This window comes from Vombatus ursinus, unplaced genomic scaffold, assembly GCF_900497805.2.
Source record: "Vombatus ursinus unplaced genomic scaffold, bare-nosed wombat genome assembly UNPS02014798.1, whole genome shotgun sequence".
Classification (NCBI taxonomy): Eukaryota; Metazoa; Chordata; class Mammalia; order Diprotodontia; family Vombatidae; genus Vombatus; species Vombatus ursinus.
Window position 1 is genome coordinate 53,794,062 of NW_020954576.1, and position 17,819 is coordinate 53,811,880.

The 17,819-nt window shown below is 46.9% G+C and overlaps 2 protein-coding genes across 4 annotated transcripts in view; both read right to left on the reverse strand.

Annotated features, from left to right (window-relative positions):
* SEMA4A (semaphorin 4A) overlaps positions 1–9,556 on the reverse strand; it is a 28,472-nt gene extending 18,916 nt beyond the window's left edge. Inside the window, exon 1 of one of the 3 annotated variants that reach the window (XM_027871083.1) lies at positions 9,470–9,556. In XM_027871083.1, coding sequence (XP_027726884.1) covers positions 9,470–9,556 — 87 coding nt within the window. Of the gene's footprint in view, positions 1–535; positions 825–942; positions 1,217–9,469 lie in introns of those variants that run through there. The other 2 variants (XM_027871084.1, XM_027871085.1) reach the window with 2 other exon arrangements.
* Positions 9,557–16,098: 6,542 nt separating this feature from the next.
* The window catches only part of LMNA (lamin A/C), a 24,827-nt gene continuing 23,106 nt past the window's right edge, over positions 16,099–17,819 (reverse strand). The window contains exons 10-12 of the mRNA XM_027871087.1: positions 17,484–17,573; positions 16,522–16,788; positions 16,099–16,264 (exon numbers count right to left, since the gene is read on the reverse strand). Coding sequence (XP_027726888.1) covers positions 16,238–16,264; positions 16,522–16,788; positions 17,484–17,573 — 384 coding nt within the window. The 3' untranslated portion in view covers positions 16,099–16,237. The remainder of the gene's footprint in view (positions 16,265–16,521; positions 16,789–17,483; positions 17,574–17,819) is intronic.

Below are 17,819 nucleotides of genomic sequence, written 5' to 3' on the forward strand. Positions count from 1 at the left end.
GGCAGAGGAAATTTCTATCCCTCATTAAAATTTGGGTGGGTCCCGAACTCTGTCTTTTGTGGCAAATGAAGTAGAAGAGCCCCTGCTCTCATCTCCTCTGGGTCCCCTCTGCCACCCTTGATGTCTCTGCACTTCCACATTCAAGACTTGTCCCTGCAAAAATCTGACCTCTCTCCCTCCTGCTGAAGGGCCATCCCTTCTCATTCCCCTCTCCATAGAGGTCTGGACTAACAGTGCCCAGTCTCCCCAGGATCCTTCTTCTGAATCTCAGGGACCAAGACACCTTCCCTCTTCATCTTTTTTTTTTCAGGACTTCTAGAGCCAGACACTGTCAGTGAACCAGTGAGAAGGCACACATCCATTCAGGTAATAGCTCAGGTTTTCCTTCTCTATCCTTCCCACTTCCTTCTTTCTAATCATCTTTCCACAGCACTCTTTCTCCATTAGCCTTCCCCCAACCCACACATGACCCTTGCTAACCTCCTCAGTTTCTCCCTCCCCCTTTCCCCACCAAAATTGAATTGAATTGCCTTACCTGATGGAGCTTAGACAGTTCTCTGACACTAACTACAAGCTAAATGCAAATCAGTAAGTCCTTTTTGCCTCTCTCCCCCACTCAGACATGAGGAAACAGGATGTGTGTCTGTCACATTGGTTAGTCCATCTAACTGAATTAGGGACTATGACCACCAGGGAGGGGCCTGCTGATTCTCTATGACTCTCTTTGGTTCGCTCTTTCTCTCCAGTCTTTATTTCCCTCTTCAGGTCACCGCATTTCTCTGTATCTCCTTTCTCCACGTCTCTCTGTGACTTGATGTTTCTATGATTCCCTATATTTCCCTGTCTTTATACTATACTTCCCCCTACCAACTTAGTCTCCCTCCTCCCCTTCCCTACTAAATCCTTCCCACCCATCCCCCAGCACTTCCCACTTTCACATACCCTTGAGATGCAGTGCTGAGCTGCCCCCCAACAAGAACCCAGATGTCCTGGCTCCCAGCTGGGAAGATTATCCAAGAACAGGTGGAGTCAGGAGGGGAAAGGGGAGGGTTGGGGGGGGTCAATGCCCCAATGGGGCAGTGGGGGGAAAGGCTCAATCTGGCCCAGTCAAGAGGGCAGCAATCCAGGTGCCCATGGTGCCCAGGAGAATGCCAATTTCAAAGCAGGGAGTCCTGGGGCTGGTGAGCCAAACAAACCAGAATTTCCGCCTCTCAAGTTGCTACAGATCCCAATCCGTACCCGGAAGTTGGGAGATTGGGAGGAGAAAGAGGTAAACTCCCCCTTCTCCCCAAGGGACCCGCCCCTTCTTCTCTGTACAGAGCCAGCCAGAAAACCAAAGTCAAACACCAAAAAGAAAAAAAAAACCCCCAAAGCCCACCATCTAGGGTCATATCAGTCATGCCCCTGCTTTTATACCATGCAGTTACTCTCCTTCCCCACCTCCCTAGATCTTTTCTTACCCAAGATCTCCCAGGAAGGAAAAACAACAAACCCTCTGATTTTCTCAAATTCATCTAACCACACCCTGGGGTCTTACCCGGCTCCCCCCACTCCAGGAAGTTCCTCCTGAGGTCTGATTTTCATCCCTCCTGCATATAGTCCCAACCCTGACCTTAAAAAATAAAATAATGAATAATATAGGTACAGAGGATCATGTTTAGGGCTCTACTCGGTGGTTCCCTCCAGACATCTAACCTCAGTCTGTCATGCTGCAGCATCAACCCCTTATATTTGCCCCCTACCCCTCCCCAGCCAATAGAGATGACTCCTCCTCATTCCCTCTTCCATGAACTTGAAGTCTGTGACAGGATACTATCCCACCCCCACCCTCCTCAGCCAAATTTTCTTGGGGCTTCAGTTCCCTGGATCCTCTTCACTCTTCTCACTCCTGGCTCCAAGGAAAAACTCATAAAAGCCAAGTTAACAAGGCATCCCTCCATCAGGGGCCCAGTAGCCCATAAATCAAGCTTCCTGTTCACCTAGACTAGGTCAGCTCCAACCTCCTCCACTCCCAGGAGAAGAGGTGATGCCAGAACTGCCAGTTAAGGGTGCTTAGAGATTCTATGACCCACCTCATTCCGGGTGCTAAGGGACAAGATTCCTGGGTCCTGATTGCAGCCTCCTAGGAATGGGAGGCATGGGGGTCAGGGCTTATTATACCCATCCTCCTGCCTCTGTGCCCCATAAACCATGGTGCTCTGGTAGAAGGAGCCCTGGAGGGGGAGTCAGAAGATTTGTATTCCATCAATCAACCTATCAATCGATCAAAAGGCATTTATTAGGTGCCTGTTATGTGCCAAGTACTATGCTAGACACTAGCAATACGAAGACAAAAAAATGGTCCCTGATCTCAAGGAGCTTCTTCTATTAGAGAAGACAATATACAAAATAAATGTATATAGCATAAATATGAAATAAGTACAAGGTAGTTTGAGAGGGGAAACACTAACAGTTGGGGGATCAGGAAAGATGGGGTACTTGAGCTGAAGCTTGAAAGAAATAAGGAATTCCAGGCTTAGGGATAGCTAGCACGAAGTGGAGACAGGAGATAAAGTGCTATGTGGGAGGTACAGAGAGAAGGCCAGTGTGACTGGACTGTAGAATTCAGGAATGGGAGGTTTTATACACACACATACATATATGCATACGTACACACATACATGCATGTATGTACATACACATGCATATGTATGTATAATATATATATATATTGCCGGAGCAGGCATATATAATGTGTGGGTTATAGGTATACACACATATTTGCATATGATGCACACATGTGTTACACATATGTATGTGTGGAAAGAGAGAGAGGTTAGAAAGATAGGTTAGGGCTAGGCCAGGGGTGGGGAACCTTTGTTCTGTGAAGTTTGGAATCAGTCAAAGGGTGGCACTTGAGGACCTAAAGGGCCACATGTGGCCTTGAGGCTGAAGGTTCCCCTGGGCTGGGGTGTGAAGGTGAGGGAGGGAGGAAAGGAACACATATTTGTTAAGTTCCTACTAGGTGACAGGCACTTGTGTTAAGTGCTTCAAAAATATTTTCTCCTTTGATAATATTGATCTCAATTTGGCTTTAAAAGTCAATCAGAGAAGTTTATTATATTTTATCCTAGAAGCTATAGGAAGCTACTGGCATTTATTGGAGTGTCATACCTGGTCATATACCTGGAGCAAATCATTCCATCTGCCCACTCTAGGCATTTTCACCAGCTTTCCCCCATAGTTGGAATGCTCTCTCCCTCCTTACCTTTGAACTCCTGGCTCCCCTGGTTTCCTTCAAGTCCTGGCTAAAATCTCACCCACCACAGAAAGCCTTTCCTAATGCCTCTTCATTTTAGTGCCTTCCCACTACTTTTAATTTATCTTGTGTATAACTGGTTTGTACATAATTGTTTTCATGCTGTCTCCCGCATTAGATTAGGAGCTCCTCCAGGGCAGGGATTGTCATTTTCTTTTCTTTTTCTCCCCAGAGTTTAGCACAGTGCCTAGCAAATAGTAGGCGCTTAATGAATGCTTATTTATTAGACTGATATCTACACTTAAAGAAAATTCCTTTGGAAGCTGTGTGGAGGGTATATTGGAGTGGGAAGAGATTTAAGGGAGAGAGACCAATTCTATTCTCAGTTCTGTTACTACTAGTTGGGGGATCTTTAGAAAATTAGTCACTTCCCCTGTCTAGACCTTAGTCTTCTCATCTTTAAAACAAGTGGTTTGGTGCCTTAAGAACCTCTTAGCAGGGGTTAGCTAAATCTTCCTCCCAACAGGAGAATCATCCTTAAGGGGAAACACATCTCCTTGACTTCCATTCTTCCTGTATTATTGTTTGTTTATTTGCTTGCTTTTTTCTTTTTTTCTGTAGCATCAGCCCCTCTTGTTCTGTGCCCTCCATAGATCGGATAAAATCAGTTCATTCCAGCTTATGAAGGAACTGCATCCAAAGCCTATTTCTTTTCCCTCTCTTATTCTTGGAGTTGCAGAATCTAAACCCTCTTTTGTATCCTCCTGTACAACTGAGGAGCTGTGGCAGGGCTCAAAGGTAGTCCCTCTTTCCAGCAATTATTGCCCAGAGTAGTAATAATGATAATAGTTAGCATTTATAGAGTACTTTAAGGTTTGCAAAGCACTATATATGCACTATCTCATTGGAGGTTATAGTTTTCAACACAGCATCCCATCTCCCCTACTCCCAGATATGGTGGCTCCCTTCATCCTCTTCTATCCAGGAGGTTGAAGAAAACTGGGCAACTTCCAATATCCAGCCCATCCCAGCCTCCTCTTCATCCCAGTTCTGATGTAAGTGCCAGCCCTTTCCCCCTAATCCAGTCTGAAGAGATACTCATGCATCTGGGTCATTTGGGAGGAGTTCTGATAAGAAAGGGAGAGGACAGGTGGAGTTGGAGTTCCACTCCACCCTCAGCAGAGCCCAGGTCCCCTGAGATGGTTTCCTCGGGACTTAGAATGGTAAGGGACCTAGAGACAATAACATATGAGGATTGGTAGAATGAACTACAGATGTTTAACTGGAAGGAATATGATAGTTATATTCAAATATTGGAAGGGCTAGCTCGTGGAAGAGAGATTGAACTTGGTCTGTTTGGCTTCAGAGGACAGGTCCAGGAATAATAAACAGGAATTGCAGAAAGGGAGATTTAGGACTGATATAAGGAAAAACTCTCCCACAATTAAAGCCATCCAAAAGTGAAGTGGGAGGTAGCAGGTTCCCCACCCTCCCACCTCTACCCCCAGAGGTCTTCAAGCAAAGGTTGGATTAACATTTAAGAGAAATAGTGTGTGTGTGTCTGTCTGTGGGATTCCAGTTAAGGTTGCAGTAAAGGACCTTGAAGGTCCCTTTCAACTATACAATTATGTCATTTGGGGTCCTCTGGCCCAGTCCTGTGGAAGAAGGAGGGGAAAAAGAACTATTGTGGAGGGTAAAAGCTAGGAAGGCATTCTAGCCTCTAGTTTCTCTCACCTCAGGCATCTTAATCCCCACTACCCCCCAGGACTTAGGCAATAGGTCCCTCCCCTCTTTCCAGCTCCCACATACACAGATATGTGTATCTTCCATGTAACTCGTGTTGGAGGTTTCACCCTGGGGTAAGTGGGGAGAAGGGTGTGGTGGGGGAAATCCCTATCCCTTCTGAAGCTGGAAACTCATTTCCCTTCCCTCTGTCTTGCTGTAGGGGAAACAGAAACCTCAGGAGAGAAAGGCCATTATCATTGCCCTCCCAGAGCCTTCATAGTGAGCTACTTTCTCCCTAAACCCAGCCCCACAGTGATGGAAAGCACCTTTCTCCCTCCTCCGTACCTATCCCTCACAATCTAGTCCCTCTCAAAATCTACCTTCCACAATGTGAATGGAAAAGAAGGGAGCTGATTTGGAGTTCCTTCTCACTTAGAAACCAGAGACTGAGGCTTCAGAATAATATTGAGGGGACAGTGCAACCCAGAAGCAGGGGACTGACCACAATGACCTCCAAAAAAGCCCTAGGAAACTCTAAAATAGACAGCCTCAGATCAGCTTGGGTTCTCCATTCAGGGCTCCTCCCCCTTACCTCCCAGACCACATCAAAAATTAACCCCTTCCTGTCTGCACTTTATGGCCTTCGAATGGAGACCAAGATGGGAGTGAAGACCCAGGTATCCCTAGCTTCCCTGTGTTAATTACCACCACCTACATGTTCCCTCTGAAACCTAAATCTTGGTCTTGATAACTTCCTAAACTCTACTGCAAGCCAGGTGGGAAGGTATCTTCTCTTCCAAAGGGGAGAAAGCAATGAATGAGCTAGTGTACTCGTGGGGAAAATGGAAAAATCCATGCTAGTTCTTGTTCCACTCATTCACCCTTAGTTCCCTTTCCATCTGACCTGGGAAGGGGGTACCTTCCACTCTAGGGGAATCCAGGAAGTCCCAAAGGATCTCTTTTCTGCTGGATGCGTCTCTTTTTCTCAGCTTTGATTTTCTATGTGGTTTAAATAATCTCACACTCCCTCCTTATTCCTCCATGTCCTCATAGCCCCTTGCCCTCCTCAGCCCCTGTCCCCTCTCCTAATGGTCTCAGCCCCTCTCTTTTTCCATAGTGTCTCTCATTTTCTTTCCCTCCTTTCCAGTATGCCCTAAGCCCTACCCCTCTCTTCCTGATGATCTTTCCAATGTTATCCCTTCTTCTCCAGTCCTCAATCCTTTCCAATCCAATGACACTGAAAGAGCTGGGGTCTCCACACAATAGCCTGCCCCCGCCCCTTAGTCTATCTCTTCCTCAGACAGGAAGCGGTGCCAGACAATAACATGGCCCCCACCTCAATATACTAGCTGTCTCCTTACTCTCCCCCCCATGACACTTACCTGGAGCTTGGGAATTCCGAGTCTCCCTCCCCCTTGCAATCGGGATGTTCCCATCTCCCTCTGTCTCAGCTCTTGCCACACCCCCGCCCCTCACAGCATCCTCATCTCCGCCCCTCTGGTCCTCATGTCACCATGGCAACTGCATCTCCTTTGGGGGGGTGGGGCCATAATCTCCCCCATCTCTCTCCTCCTACCCTCCCCACCTTCTGCAGCAGGAAACTAGATGTGGGGGAAAGATATATGGGCAATCCCCAGCCATCTAATCCCCTGCCATCCTCCCCCCCACCTCTCCACAGCTCAAGATGCAGATGTGCTCCAGATGTGGCAAGCAAATCTAACTATGGCCAATACTTCTTGTGCAGACCTTTCCTTCATCACTCCAGCTCCTATACACCCACCATGCCCAAGGGAATGTTTGAGAGATGGGACACCTGGGTTCCAGCCTGGTCCTAGGCAAATAAGGATGGTAATAGCCTATACAAATAAATACATCTATCAGTGGGCAAATGAGGTGGTGTACAGTAGTATTCTAGTCCAAAACCCAAAGAAGCTTTTTTCTCTTTTGATGGGAAAGGGAACCCCAGGATATCAAGCCTCAGCTCTCCTACTTGGCTACCCAGGAAGTCTCCCCTCCTGACCTCCTCCAGGCAACTCTCTTTGGATTACCCACTAATGACACCCAAATAAGAAAGGAGTGAGTCTAGCACTAAAATAAGGATAGAAAGTAGCTATCAGAAAGCAATCCCCAATATTTTTTGATTGGACTCTCTTCTCTAAAGAACTTAATCTAGCCAGGTAAGAAAGAGGAGGAGCCAGTGAGTTCAGAGGCAAAGGGTGGCTTCCTGCATTGTCAGTATCAGGTTGGAAGACCTAGGGGTCTGGGCTTATTTTTTCTTGTGACTCCCCAACCCCAACCCAATTTCCCATGTATTTCCTTTTTTTTTTCTTCTAAGGAACCATCAGGCTGGAGCTTGGTAAAACTCCTAATCTTAAACCTAATCTAAAACCTCACTCATCTTATACTCAGGAGACCTAGATTTGAATTCTAGTTCTGATACTTCCTAGCTGTGTGACCATGAGCAAATCATAACATCCTAAAACTAGAACTGGAAGGGACCCTGGAGGTTGGGCACAAGGTCCAACCATTCCATTTTACAGGTGAGGAGTGACTTGGTTAAGGTCACAAAGGTGTTAAGCATCAGAGGCAGGATTTGAATCCAGCTCCTCAGATTCCAGAGCACATGTTCTTTCCACTATCACACTTAACCTTTTTGAGGCTGTTTCCTTACCCATAGAATGGGGATAATAATACCTGTTCTACTTGCTTCAAGAATTAATATGAGGAAAATGCTTTTTAAAATATTACAAAGCATTGTAGAGGGGCTGCTAGGTGGTGCAGTGGATAGAGCATCAGCCCTGGAGTCAGGAGGACCTGAGTTCAAATTTGGCCTCAGACAATTACTGTATGACCCTGGGCGAGTCACTTGACCCTAGTTGCCTTGGGGGGGGGGGGGGGGGGGGAGCCTTGTAGGAAAATGTTGAGTTCAAAGTATTTGAGGCTTTAAGGATCTGGGGCTTTTCCCCAGAATCATCTGCATTTCCAGGAAGAAATAAAAGATTAAGGGTGAAGCGTGTGTGTGTGTGTGTGTAATCAGATTTGGAGGGGGTTTCAAAGCTTACATGAAATATGCCCAGTTCCCCTTTACAGTGGCAATCAGTCTGGGGTAGAGTTAGGGGATGAGTAATTTCCTGCTGAGCAAGATAGAAAGCAGAAGATCAGCTGGACCCACGTCCCTTCTCTACCACTTCCTGTCAATCTGATCCAGCCTGCCCCATTCAGCATTCTAGGGGGCCCCTGTTTGGGTGAGGGCCTAGGGATGCTTCCAGTTCTGCTCTCTTTCCAGGACTTAGGGGATGGTGACAGTAAGTGGAGGAAATGGGGAATGGATTTAGAAGGAAGGCAGTTAGATTGCAGGACAGAAGAGAAATTCTGCCTCAGCCTGACAGTGATGAACTGGCCCCATTTCCTCAACTGTAAAATGAGGGGATTGAGCTCAATGGGTGTAATCCTCTCTTTCCAGCCTCACTGAACATGACTTTCTTTCCTCTAGCCTGAGATTCAGCCAAACTGGCCTTCTCTCTGTTCCTCACTCAGCCACTCCAGTTCCCATCTGTGTGCCTTTGCATTTGCTGTCCCCTTTGCCTGCCATGTACTCCCTCCTGACTTCAGCCTCAGAGTCCTTTTAGGATGAAGCTCAGGTACTGTCTCCCACTTGAAGGCTTTTCTGATCTTCCCAAGATCAAGTCCCGTCTGTCTCAAACCACCTTATTATTTAATTGTTTTATGGATTTGGATTGAGCTTTATCTGTTTTTATATTTCTTGTCTCCCCTTACAGACTTTTAAGTTGCTTGCTAGTAGAGATTGTTTCATTCCCTGCATTTGTATATCCAGTACAATGCCTGGCAATAGCAGATACTTAATGAATTCTTGTTAATTGATTGATTCTAGTTTACCCAGTAGATTTCTTGTGACTACGTTCCTGCTATTCAAGAAAGAAGCTGAGTTGCCATGATAAGGGAGTGAGGACTTTGACCTTGGGCAGAGAAGCAAGGGAGGAGTTTGTTGGGGTGAGCTGGACATGTGGGTGCTTCCTTCTTGGGCCCATGGGAGAGAAGCCCTTCCTTTGGTCTAAACTCCATCTCTTCTGATATACCAATTTCATCAATATTAGTTTGTTTCTCTCTCCCAGCCTTAGTTTCCTCACCTTGGAGAAGCTAGTATGGCTGGGGATTAGGACTGAGACTTGAGGGAACCCAGGAAATAGAGACCTGGGGCTAGTAATCTGAAGAATGGAGAAAAGCAGCAAAGATGGGGATCCAAGCATCCGACCTCCCTATGTGTGTCTCTCAGAATCTCAATGAGTTATCCATCTTGTACCTGGGTGTCAGAAAACTTCCCACTCCTGGAGCTGTACTCTCTGAAGAATTCAGAAACACTGGGAACCTAGGTAGGGGCCCTCCAAGAACTTGAATTAGAGTTAGAGAAGAAGAAATCCAGGCATCCACATGTCCCAGCCCCTGCTCCAGAGACTCAGGGTCCCTTTCCCTAACCCCAGATCTTACCCCTGGCCCAGCAGTGGAGACCCCAACCCAGGCGTCCAGGCTCCCAGAAGTGTCTGTATCAGGCAAGGGGCGGGGCAGGGAGGGCATGGTAGGGGGAGGTCCTCTGGTGTCAGTCCCCTCTGGTGCCCCAGTTCCCAGGCAGCTCTTAAAGGAGCCAGGTTGGATTAGCTGGGGGCAGCTTAAGGGGGTTGGTATGTGTGGAAGAGTGAATGGTGGGGCTGCTAGGGCCTTAGATCCACTCCACTCCCTTGAGTGCCCCAGATCAACACTGTTCAGTCACTTCTGGGTCATGGAAAACCCACGTATCCTATCTTCCCAGACAATTGGTTTCAACTCTTTCTGAGCCTGTACTCCCCTGTGGGATTCTAGTGTCCAAATCTCCCAGTTTCCTTTGATCCCAGGCTACCACTCCCCACAGGGGTCCAAGCACCCAGCTCCCCTCCCCCCCAGCATTAGTGCCACCTCATTTCCTGACTGGGGTTGCCAGCTGGCACTGCCTGGCACAGAGCATGGGCACCCAGCCCCTGAGAGAGGGCCCAGGGAGCATAAAGGGAGGGAGGGGGAAGGGAGCCAGATCCTCAGATTCTATAGGACAGACTTGACACATTTAGGGAGCTGGGGAGAGAAGGAAGCTGGGCGCCTAGATTCCTGTGGCAGAGATTCTCCTTTCCCCTTCTTATTTGCTTCCTTAAGCCTTTCTTGTTTCTGTCGGTGGAGTAATTATGGAAAATTGGGGCTCCAAGGTAAATGGCAGGGACAGCCTGTAAATGACAGCCTGATCACCCTCCCCTTCCTGGGGCTCTAGTGTTTGATAGAAAAAGGGAAAGCAAACCCTTCGACTTAGTCCTTTGTCTGTTTAGGGATGGGGTATGGGGAGGGGAGGAGGACATGAGCACGGAGGGAAGAATTGTAAACCTAGGTTTTAGCCCAGGCTTTATTGTTAACTGGCTCTGACCTCACTGGGCCTCAATTTCCTTGTCTATAAAATAATATAATATGTATATTTGTATACCTAGTGTCTCTGTGTATATATACATGCATATGTATATGTGTATGTGTGTTCATGTATGTATTACACACACATACAGATATATATATCCAGACCTATGATTTAATTTAATTGGTACAGGGAACTCCTTGTGAGCAAACTCCCTCTACCAATACATATCAGATATCAGTATTTTCTCTCCAACACAGACAATCTTCAAGAGTTGCTGGGGCACAGAGAGGTTAAGGGCCTCATCCAGGGTTCCAGCCAGTATATGCCAAAGGCCAACTTGAATCAATGTCTTTGTGTCTGAGGCAAACTCTGTCCACTCTAACGTGCAGCCTAGTACAATTTGTATAGCACTTTATAAAAGTCATAGCTCGCATTTGTCTGGTACCTTCAGGTTTACAAAGTGATTGCTAGCCACAGTCCTGAGAGGTAGGTCTGGCAAGCATTTACTTATCCCGATTTTACAGGTGAAGAAGCTGAAGTTCGGAGAGGTTGCCCATGACTGAGCTGGAACTTAGATCGCTGTTGACTCCCAGCTCAGCTGAGCTTTAATGACACCACCTTTGCCTCCCTTAGATTAGGCTAATGATTTCTGAGGTCACTTCCAGCTCTGAGGTTACGTGGTTCTTTGTGAAGCTGGTGAGTCAAAGAGAAAGTGACCGAAAGAGAAGCTGAGACAGCCCAGGGGTGCCTTCCTGTGCCAGGGGGATGGGTCGATGGCACCCTCAGATGACAAGGACAAGAAGTACAGGCAGGCAGGAGGCATACATACATGCTGAGCTTCTGGAGAATAAGGTCAAGATGTCAGCCACCATGGAAAGAGCAGATTTAGGGGCAGTGGATAGAGCACCTGCCCTGGAATCAGGAGGACCTGAGTTCAAACCAGACCTCAGACACTTGACACTTACTAGCTGTGTGATCCTGGGAAAGTCACTTAACCCCACTTGCCTCACCAAAAAGAAGAAAAAAAAAAGGCAGATTTGGAATCACAAGAGACCTATGTCCCAATCTCTGTATGTGACTTTGGACCAGTCATTTCCCCCTCTTTGAGTCTTTGAGACTCCATTTCTTCATCTGTAAATCAGGGGTAATAATGATAATCCAATTCCAGGTTTTCAAAAATACTTTACAAACACTGTCTCATTTACTCATCATGACAACCTAGCGAGGTAGTTATTATCTTCATTTCACAAAAGAGGAAGCTGAGACTCAGGGGGGAAATAACTTCACCAAAGTCACAGTTATTTGGCCATACAATTACTTGACCAGAGTAATACAGGAGCCCTGGACAACTCTCAAACACTTTAAGATGCAAAACAGTTTCCAATAGGCAGGGATAGAAGAGCTCTTGTTGTCTGGAAGTTCCCCATAGGGACAAACATCATAGTTCTGGACCAAACTGATATTCCTAAAATACAGACCTGACTCTAGGATCTTAGATTTATAGCTGGAAGGAACATTAGAGATCATCAAGCCCAAACCTATTAGATTATAGATGAGGAAACTGAGGCCCAGAGAGGTTAGACACCTTGGTTAAGGTCACACAGTAGTAAATAGAAGAGCTGGGATTTGAACCAACATTCTCTGACCCCAAATCCAGCACTCTTCATGCTGCCACACTTTTCCTGATGTACAGCTGCTCAAAAATTTTCACTAGCTCCCGATTACCTAGAGGACATAATGCAGTCTGGCATTTAAAGCCCTCTACAATCTTGCCCCATCTATCTTTCTGGTCTTGTTTCTTATTATTCTCCTTCTCCTTCAAGTGCTTGCAGTTCCAGTCAACCTGGCATTTCATCTCCAAATCTGGGCCACTGTACAAGTGGTCCCCCCATGCTTGGGGACCACTTCCCCTTTCACCACCACCTCAAAGAATTCCTACTTTCCTTCAAGATATAGATAGCTCAGGTGCACACACACACACACACACACACACACACAATACGCATGCGCATATGTATATATGTGTATAGGTATTATATATACATGGTGCAGATTATGTATACGTATGCATGTGCACACATGTGCATATATGTATGTGCTTCTAGTCATGCATACATAGTGTGTACATGTGTGTAGGTTGTTTCTATGTGCATTTGTATACATACAGTTTATATACATACAGTACGCACACATCTGTATGTGTATATTGCATTATGTGTACATGTTGCACATGTGTGTATGTAATGTACCTATGTGTATGCATGTGCACATATAATGCACACACATATTCACATGTAGTGAATACACATGCATTTGTGCACAAGATAATATATGTGCAAGTATGTTATATGCACACATGCATATTATATACACAAACACACATATAATACATACCTCTCTATATCCTTTCCTGAACGCCTCAGTTACTAGCATTCTCTTGCTCTTGAAATTACTGTATTACTTTGTATATACTTGTCTTGTATTGTATCCCTCTTATGGAATATAAGTTTCTTGAAGGCCTGGATTGGTTTAGTTAGCGTCTCCTTATCCTCAGGTTGTCTAGCATGTTGCTTTTCCTATGACAGCTTGAAAAATGGTTCTTGACTTGAAGAGTAAGGGGCAGGATTTGAATACACTTCAGATCCAGCAGGCGGTCTGCTCCTGTCACACTGCTATGGTGAGGTGCACTTGTATTAGTTACCATTAAATAGCCTTTGCCTCTGGGGCTTGGGGAATCCTCCCAAAGGCCAGAGAGGGGGAGAGGGGATGGGAAGCAGGAGATAGGGGAGCAGGGGCTTTCTTTTCCCAGTCACAGGAAGGCCTCCTTTTAGCCTCCCTTCTGGTGTTGCCCACTCAGCATGGGGGTTTGCAGGTGCTCACACTTGTGTTTCCAAAGAATCTCAACCCTTCTTATCAACCTCCTTTATAATGATTCTAATTATTGTTATTAATAACTCACATTTCTATAGCTCTTTGGGCCTCACAAAGAACTTTCTTCACAGCACCCCAGGAGGTAAGTGGTTTAAGCAGCATTAGTCCTCTTTGTTTAGAGAATAATAGTTGGGGAAAGGCAGAGTTGGGGGGATAGGGAGAGACAGAGACAGAGAGAGAGGAGAGAAGGGGGGGAGGGAGAAACAAAGAGAGAGACACACAGAAAAGGAGGGAGAGAGACAGTGTGGGGGAGGGAGGGAGAGACATACACAGAGACACACAGAGACAGAAAAAGGGAGAAAGGGAGGAGAAAAGAGAGAGACAGAGAGAGGGAGGGGGAAAGAGAAGGGGCTGGGGTGAGGGGAGACAGACAGAGAGGCCAGCCCTGGAGTCAGAGATTTGGTTCAAGTCCTGCCTCTTGACATGTGCTGGCTGTAGGATGCTGGGCAAGTCATTTATCTTCTCAGGAACCCCAGACAATCCTCAAAGACATTCAATAGCAGAACAGTTTACCATAGGCACTGAGAGAGGAGGTTGGCTTGCTGGAAGTTCCCTATAGGAATACACATCACACATCTGGACGAAACAGAACCTGTCACTTCATTAGCACAGGGAACTCCTCTATGAGGAAATTTCCTCTATCCATGCAGGCTGGCACTTTTTCTGGTCATAAAAAATTGCCCAGAGCACTGAGAAATTAATGAAATTAACTTCTCCCAAGATTGCCCAGCTAGCACGTGTCAGGGCCATAACTGGAAGCCAAAGTCTCTTGACTTTGAGGTCAGTTCTAGAACCACAATGTTACTCTACCTTGCCTAGACCAAATGACAAAAATAGGCACTTTTAAGATTTTTGAATTAATTTATGTATATTATCTCATTGGATGAAGAAACTGGATATAGAGACAGTGTGGTGGAATAGAGAGCAGGCTAGATTGGAGTTCAGCAACTTAGTACATATCAATTCACCTGAGCCTCGGTCTCCTCACTAGTGAAAGAGAGGGGGTGGATGAGATGACTTCTAAGGACCTGAGTCTGAGTCTGGGGAGGGGAGGGGAGGAGGAAGGAGAAACCTCAAAGTCACTCTGCTTCTAGCTTGGGTGGGGAACTAAAGGTATTTGGATATTAAGCATCATTTACAGCAGGAGTTCTTAGCGTGGGGTCTGTGAATAAATATATATATAGATATATAGATAAACATAGATAATTATTTTAATATAACTGATTTCCTTTGTAATACCCTTTATTTTGTTTTATGCATTTAAAAACTTCATTGTGATAAGGAGTCCAAGAGGCTTCACCAGATTGCCATTCAGGTCTATGACACAAAAAGGTTAAGAACATCCAATTGTGGGCCAACCCAAATGGGTTTGGCATGGTTGGGAAGTAACCCAATAGACTTCCTTTCTCTTACATTCCTCAGTCCCAGGGTTAGTAGCTTTTTGACTCTAACTTTAGCCTTTAGTACCAGGATCTAGGTTGGAGTATTCAAGGTCAAGAGCTGACTTTGTAGGTGACTACTGGGTCTGTAGGTCAGTCTCCAACTCTTCTTCCCCAGGCTACACCTTCTTTCTCGAAGAGACAAATTGAGGCAAAAGTGCAGTTAAAGTGTGTTGGTTGTGAGTGCACTATGTGACCAGAAGAAGGAGGGGGATATTAAAGTGGACACAATGATGTGGCATCTAGGGCATGTGGACAGCCACACTTGATAAAGGATATGAGCACCGATGGCAACATATGCGGTTCTCTCCAAAAAGTTATTTCCAGGACGTGAACCTGCCTCTTGATACCCCACCCCAACAAAGGACACCACACACACAGGGACAGAAAAGTCTAGTGTATTGATTTGTTGGGGTTGGGGGGAGGAGAAATAGGGTAGGAAAAAGCAGATGGGTTGGGGGGTTGGGGGCAAGGGGTTCCTTAGTGTTAGCCAAAAACCACCTGAAAAATCTACTCCTCCACCCCACCCCACCCCACCCACTCCTTTTTCTCTTTGGGGGCTAGGATCCAGGTAGGTTATCTTCCCAGCTCTGCCCCCACTCTCTTCCTCTCCCTTCAACAACCTTCAGTGACATAATGGAGCCCACCAATCCTAAAAGCAGGTGGAGAGCAGAGACTCAACTCAGCACCACCCCTCCATTCCCCTCTCCCCTCATTCCCATCCCTTGTCTAAATAAAATGCAGGTAAAGGCACTGTAGCTGGGGGCTAAGCAGAAGGCAGGAGCGGAAGTGGCCCCTGAGGGAACAGAGAAGCCTCAGCAAGGGGAATGGCCCAAGTGCCCTTGCTCCCAGCATGCTGGCCCCCCACCCTGGGAGAGCAAGGAAAAGACCCTTGTTCCACATAGGACAGAAAGCAGCTGGGCAGGTGACTTTTTCCACCTGCAGATTAGGCACCATTCAAGAGGGTTCCTGGTTATATGAGGGGAGGAGGATAATGGAAACAGAAGCAGGCAGCATCAGAAAACAAAAACTAGAATCCCTAAAAGCACTTCTCCCCCCTTGGCCCCTACAGGAAACCCTCTTTGGCTTAAAATATAGAGTTTGGGGTTTAGAGGAAGGGGAAAGGGAAAAGGGGGATAGACCACTATCTGGAAAGAGGGGACTATTTTTTCCCTTTTTTTTTCTTTTTTTCTTTTTTTTTGCGCTTGTGTTTTTCTTTCAGTATAAAACCACTGTAGAAAATAACTTCTTTTAGAAAAAAAACACAAAACACAGGAAGGGGGAGCAGACAGGAAAACAAAAACCATAGCAGGGTTAGGGGTTTTGTTTTTTGTTTTGTTTTGGGGTTTTTTGGCTTCAGACTCTCCCTCCAGGAAAGGAGGAGGGGGAGAAAATTGGCATGAAGTGGGAAGGGGGAGCAGACAGGGCTGCTGGGTCCTCCCCACACCAGGTTCCAGGTTACATGATGCTGCAGTTCTGGGGAGTCTAGGAGAGAAAAGAGGAAGAGAAGGGGTAAATAGACTCCTAGGCACCTTCTCTCCCTACCTTCTCAAATTAGAACAGCTTAACTCTTACCCACCCACCTCCTCTCTGGGGGAGGGACAGGGTCCTTACCCCCTGGGGGTGGAAACTGTCTATTGACCCCAAACTACATGAAAGCTTCCATAAGGCCTCTCCCCCAGATAACCAGAAGTATGAGGGGTGGGAAAAGGAGGGGAGAAGAGGTGAAGGAGCTGACTCACCTGGGTTCTAGGGCGTGAGTTCCCTAGGAGGTAGGATCGGGTAACCAGGCTGTCCCCAAAGCCACTGCCCCCAGTGCCCCCAACACTTCGGTAGCTTCGAGTAACAGTGACACTGGAGGCTGAGGAGGCAGAGGAGACAGAGCCACCTGCCCCGGCCCCGGCACCGCTCCCGGACTTGTCAGCTGGCTGCCCACAGGTCCCACACAACACGGTGCGAGAACGAAGGTTGTACTCGGCCGGGTCCCCCGAGCCGCTGCAGTGGGCACCCTGGGGAGGGAGACAAGACTCAGGCGGGATGGGGCGAGTCTGGGATGGACAGAAACAGGCCCAAAGATTCTAGGCTTCCAGCCATGAGGCTAAACAATGTAAGGATCTCTGTTCCCTAAAAGACTAGAGAGGCCAGTAGTGGCAGAGCATGAGAAGGTAAGGCACAGCAGGTGGGCAGGGGGACTGCCTTCAGAAGGTAAAGAGTCCTCTTATTAGGGAGGAACCAGAGGATGAGAGTTTGGCTTTGCCTTAGCTACTCTACATTGCTAAAGGGATGAGAAACAAGGGATGAAGTAGAAGACAGAGGTGTATGTACACAGAGGGACAGAGTCAGGAGCTTCCCATTGCTCTTATCTGCTGTTTCTTGTAGCCCTACCTGAGAAAAATCCAGATCTCACCCACTGCCTTGCTTCCCCTCCTCTGGGAACACTATGTGTTACCAGGATGTCCTCCCCTCCCTCCCTCTCTAGGACACTCAGACACTTGAGTCCCAGGTTTGAGGCATAAGGGAGGAGGAGAAGAAAGGCCAGGGCAGCTGTGTAAGGTTATAAAAAAAACTCTTTAATGAGAATGTACTTGGCATGGAAAGGCCCAAGGAAAGGGTTGGCAGGGAGTAAGAGCACCCCCGTGGGTCAGACAGGGTGCCTAGGCTGAGGGCCACCTGTCCACTTGGCTCAGCGGCGGCTGCCACTCACGTGGTGGTGATGGAGCAGGACTTCTCCATCCTCGTCCTCATCATCATCATTGACAGTCACCGTGCGTACCAGCTTACGCATGGCCACCTCCTGGTAAAGGGAGACAGAATGGAGATGAGGTCAAGGAGAGGGATGGACATCCCATCAATCCCATGTGATTAAACATCAGCCTCACTTTGGTCTACCCTTTGCCCTCCAGAGACTCCTTCCTTCTGCTCAGAGTTTGGAATACCATCTCTACCCTTAGGTGCCTCAATTACCCTTTCCCACTTCTCCTCCTTCTGCTCTCATCCTCTCTAAGAACCCTTCTTTATTTCAGTTTCATTCAGTACACAT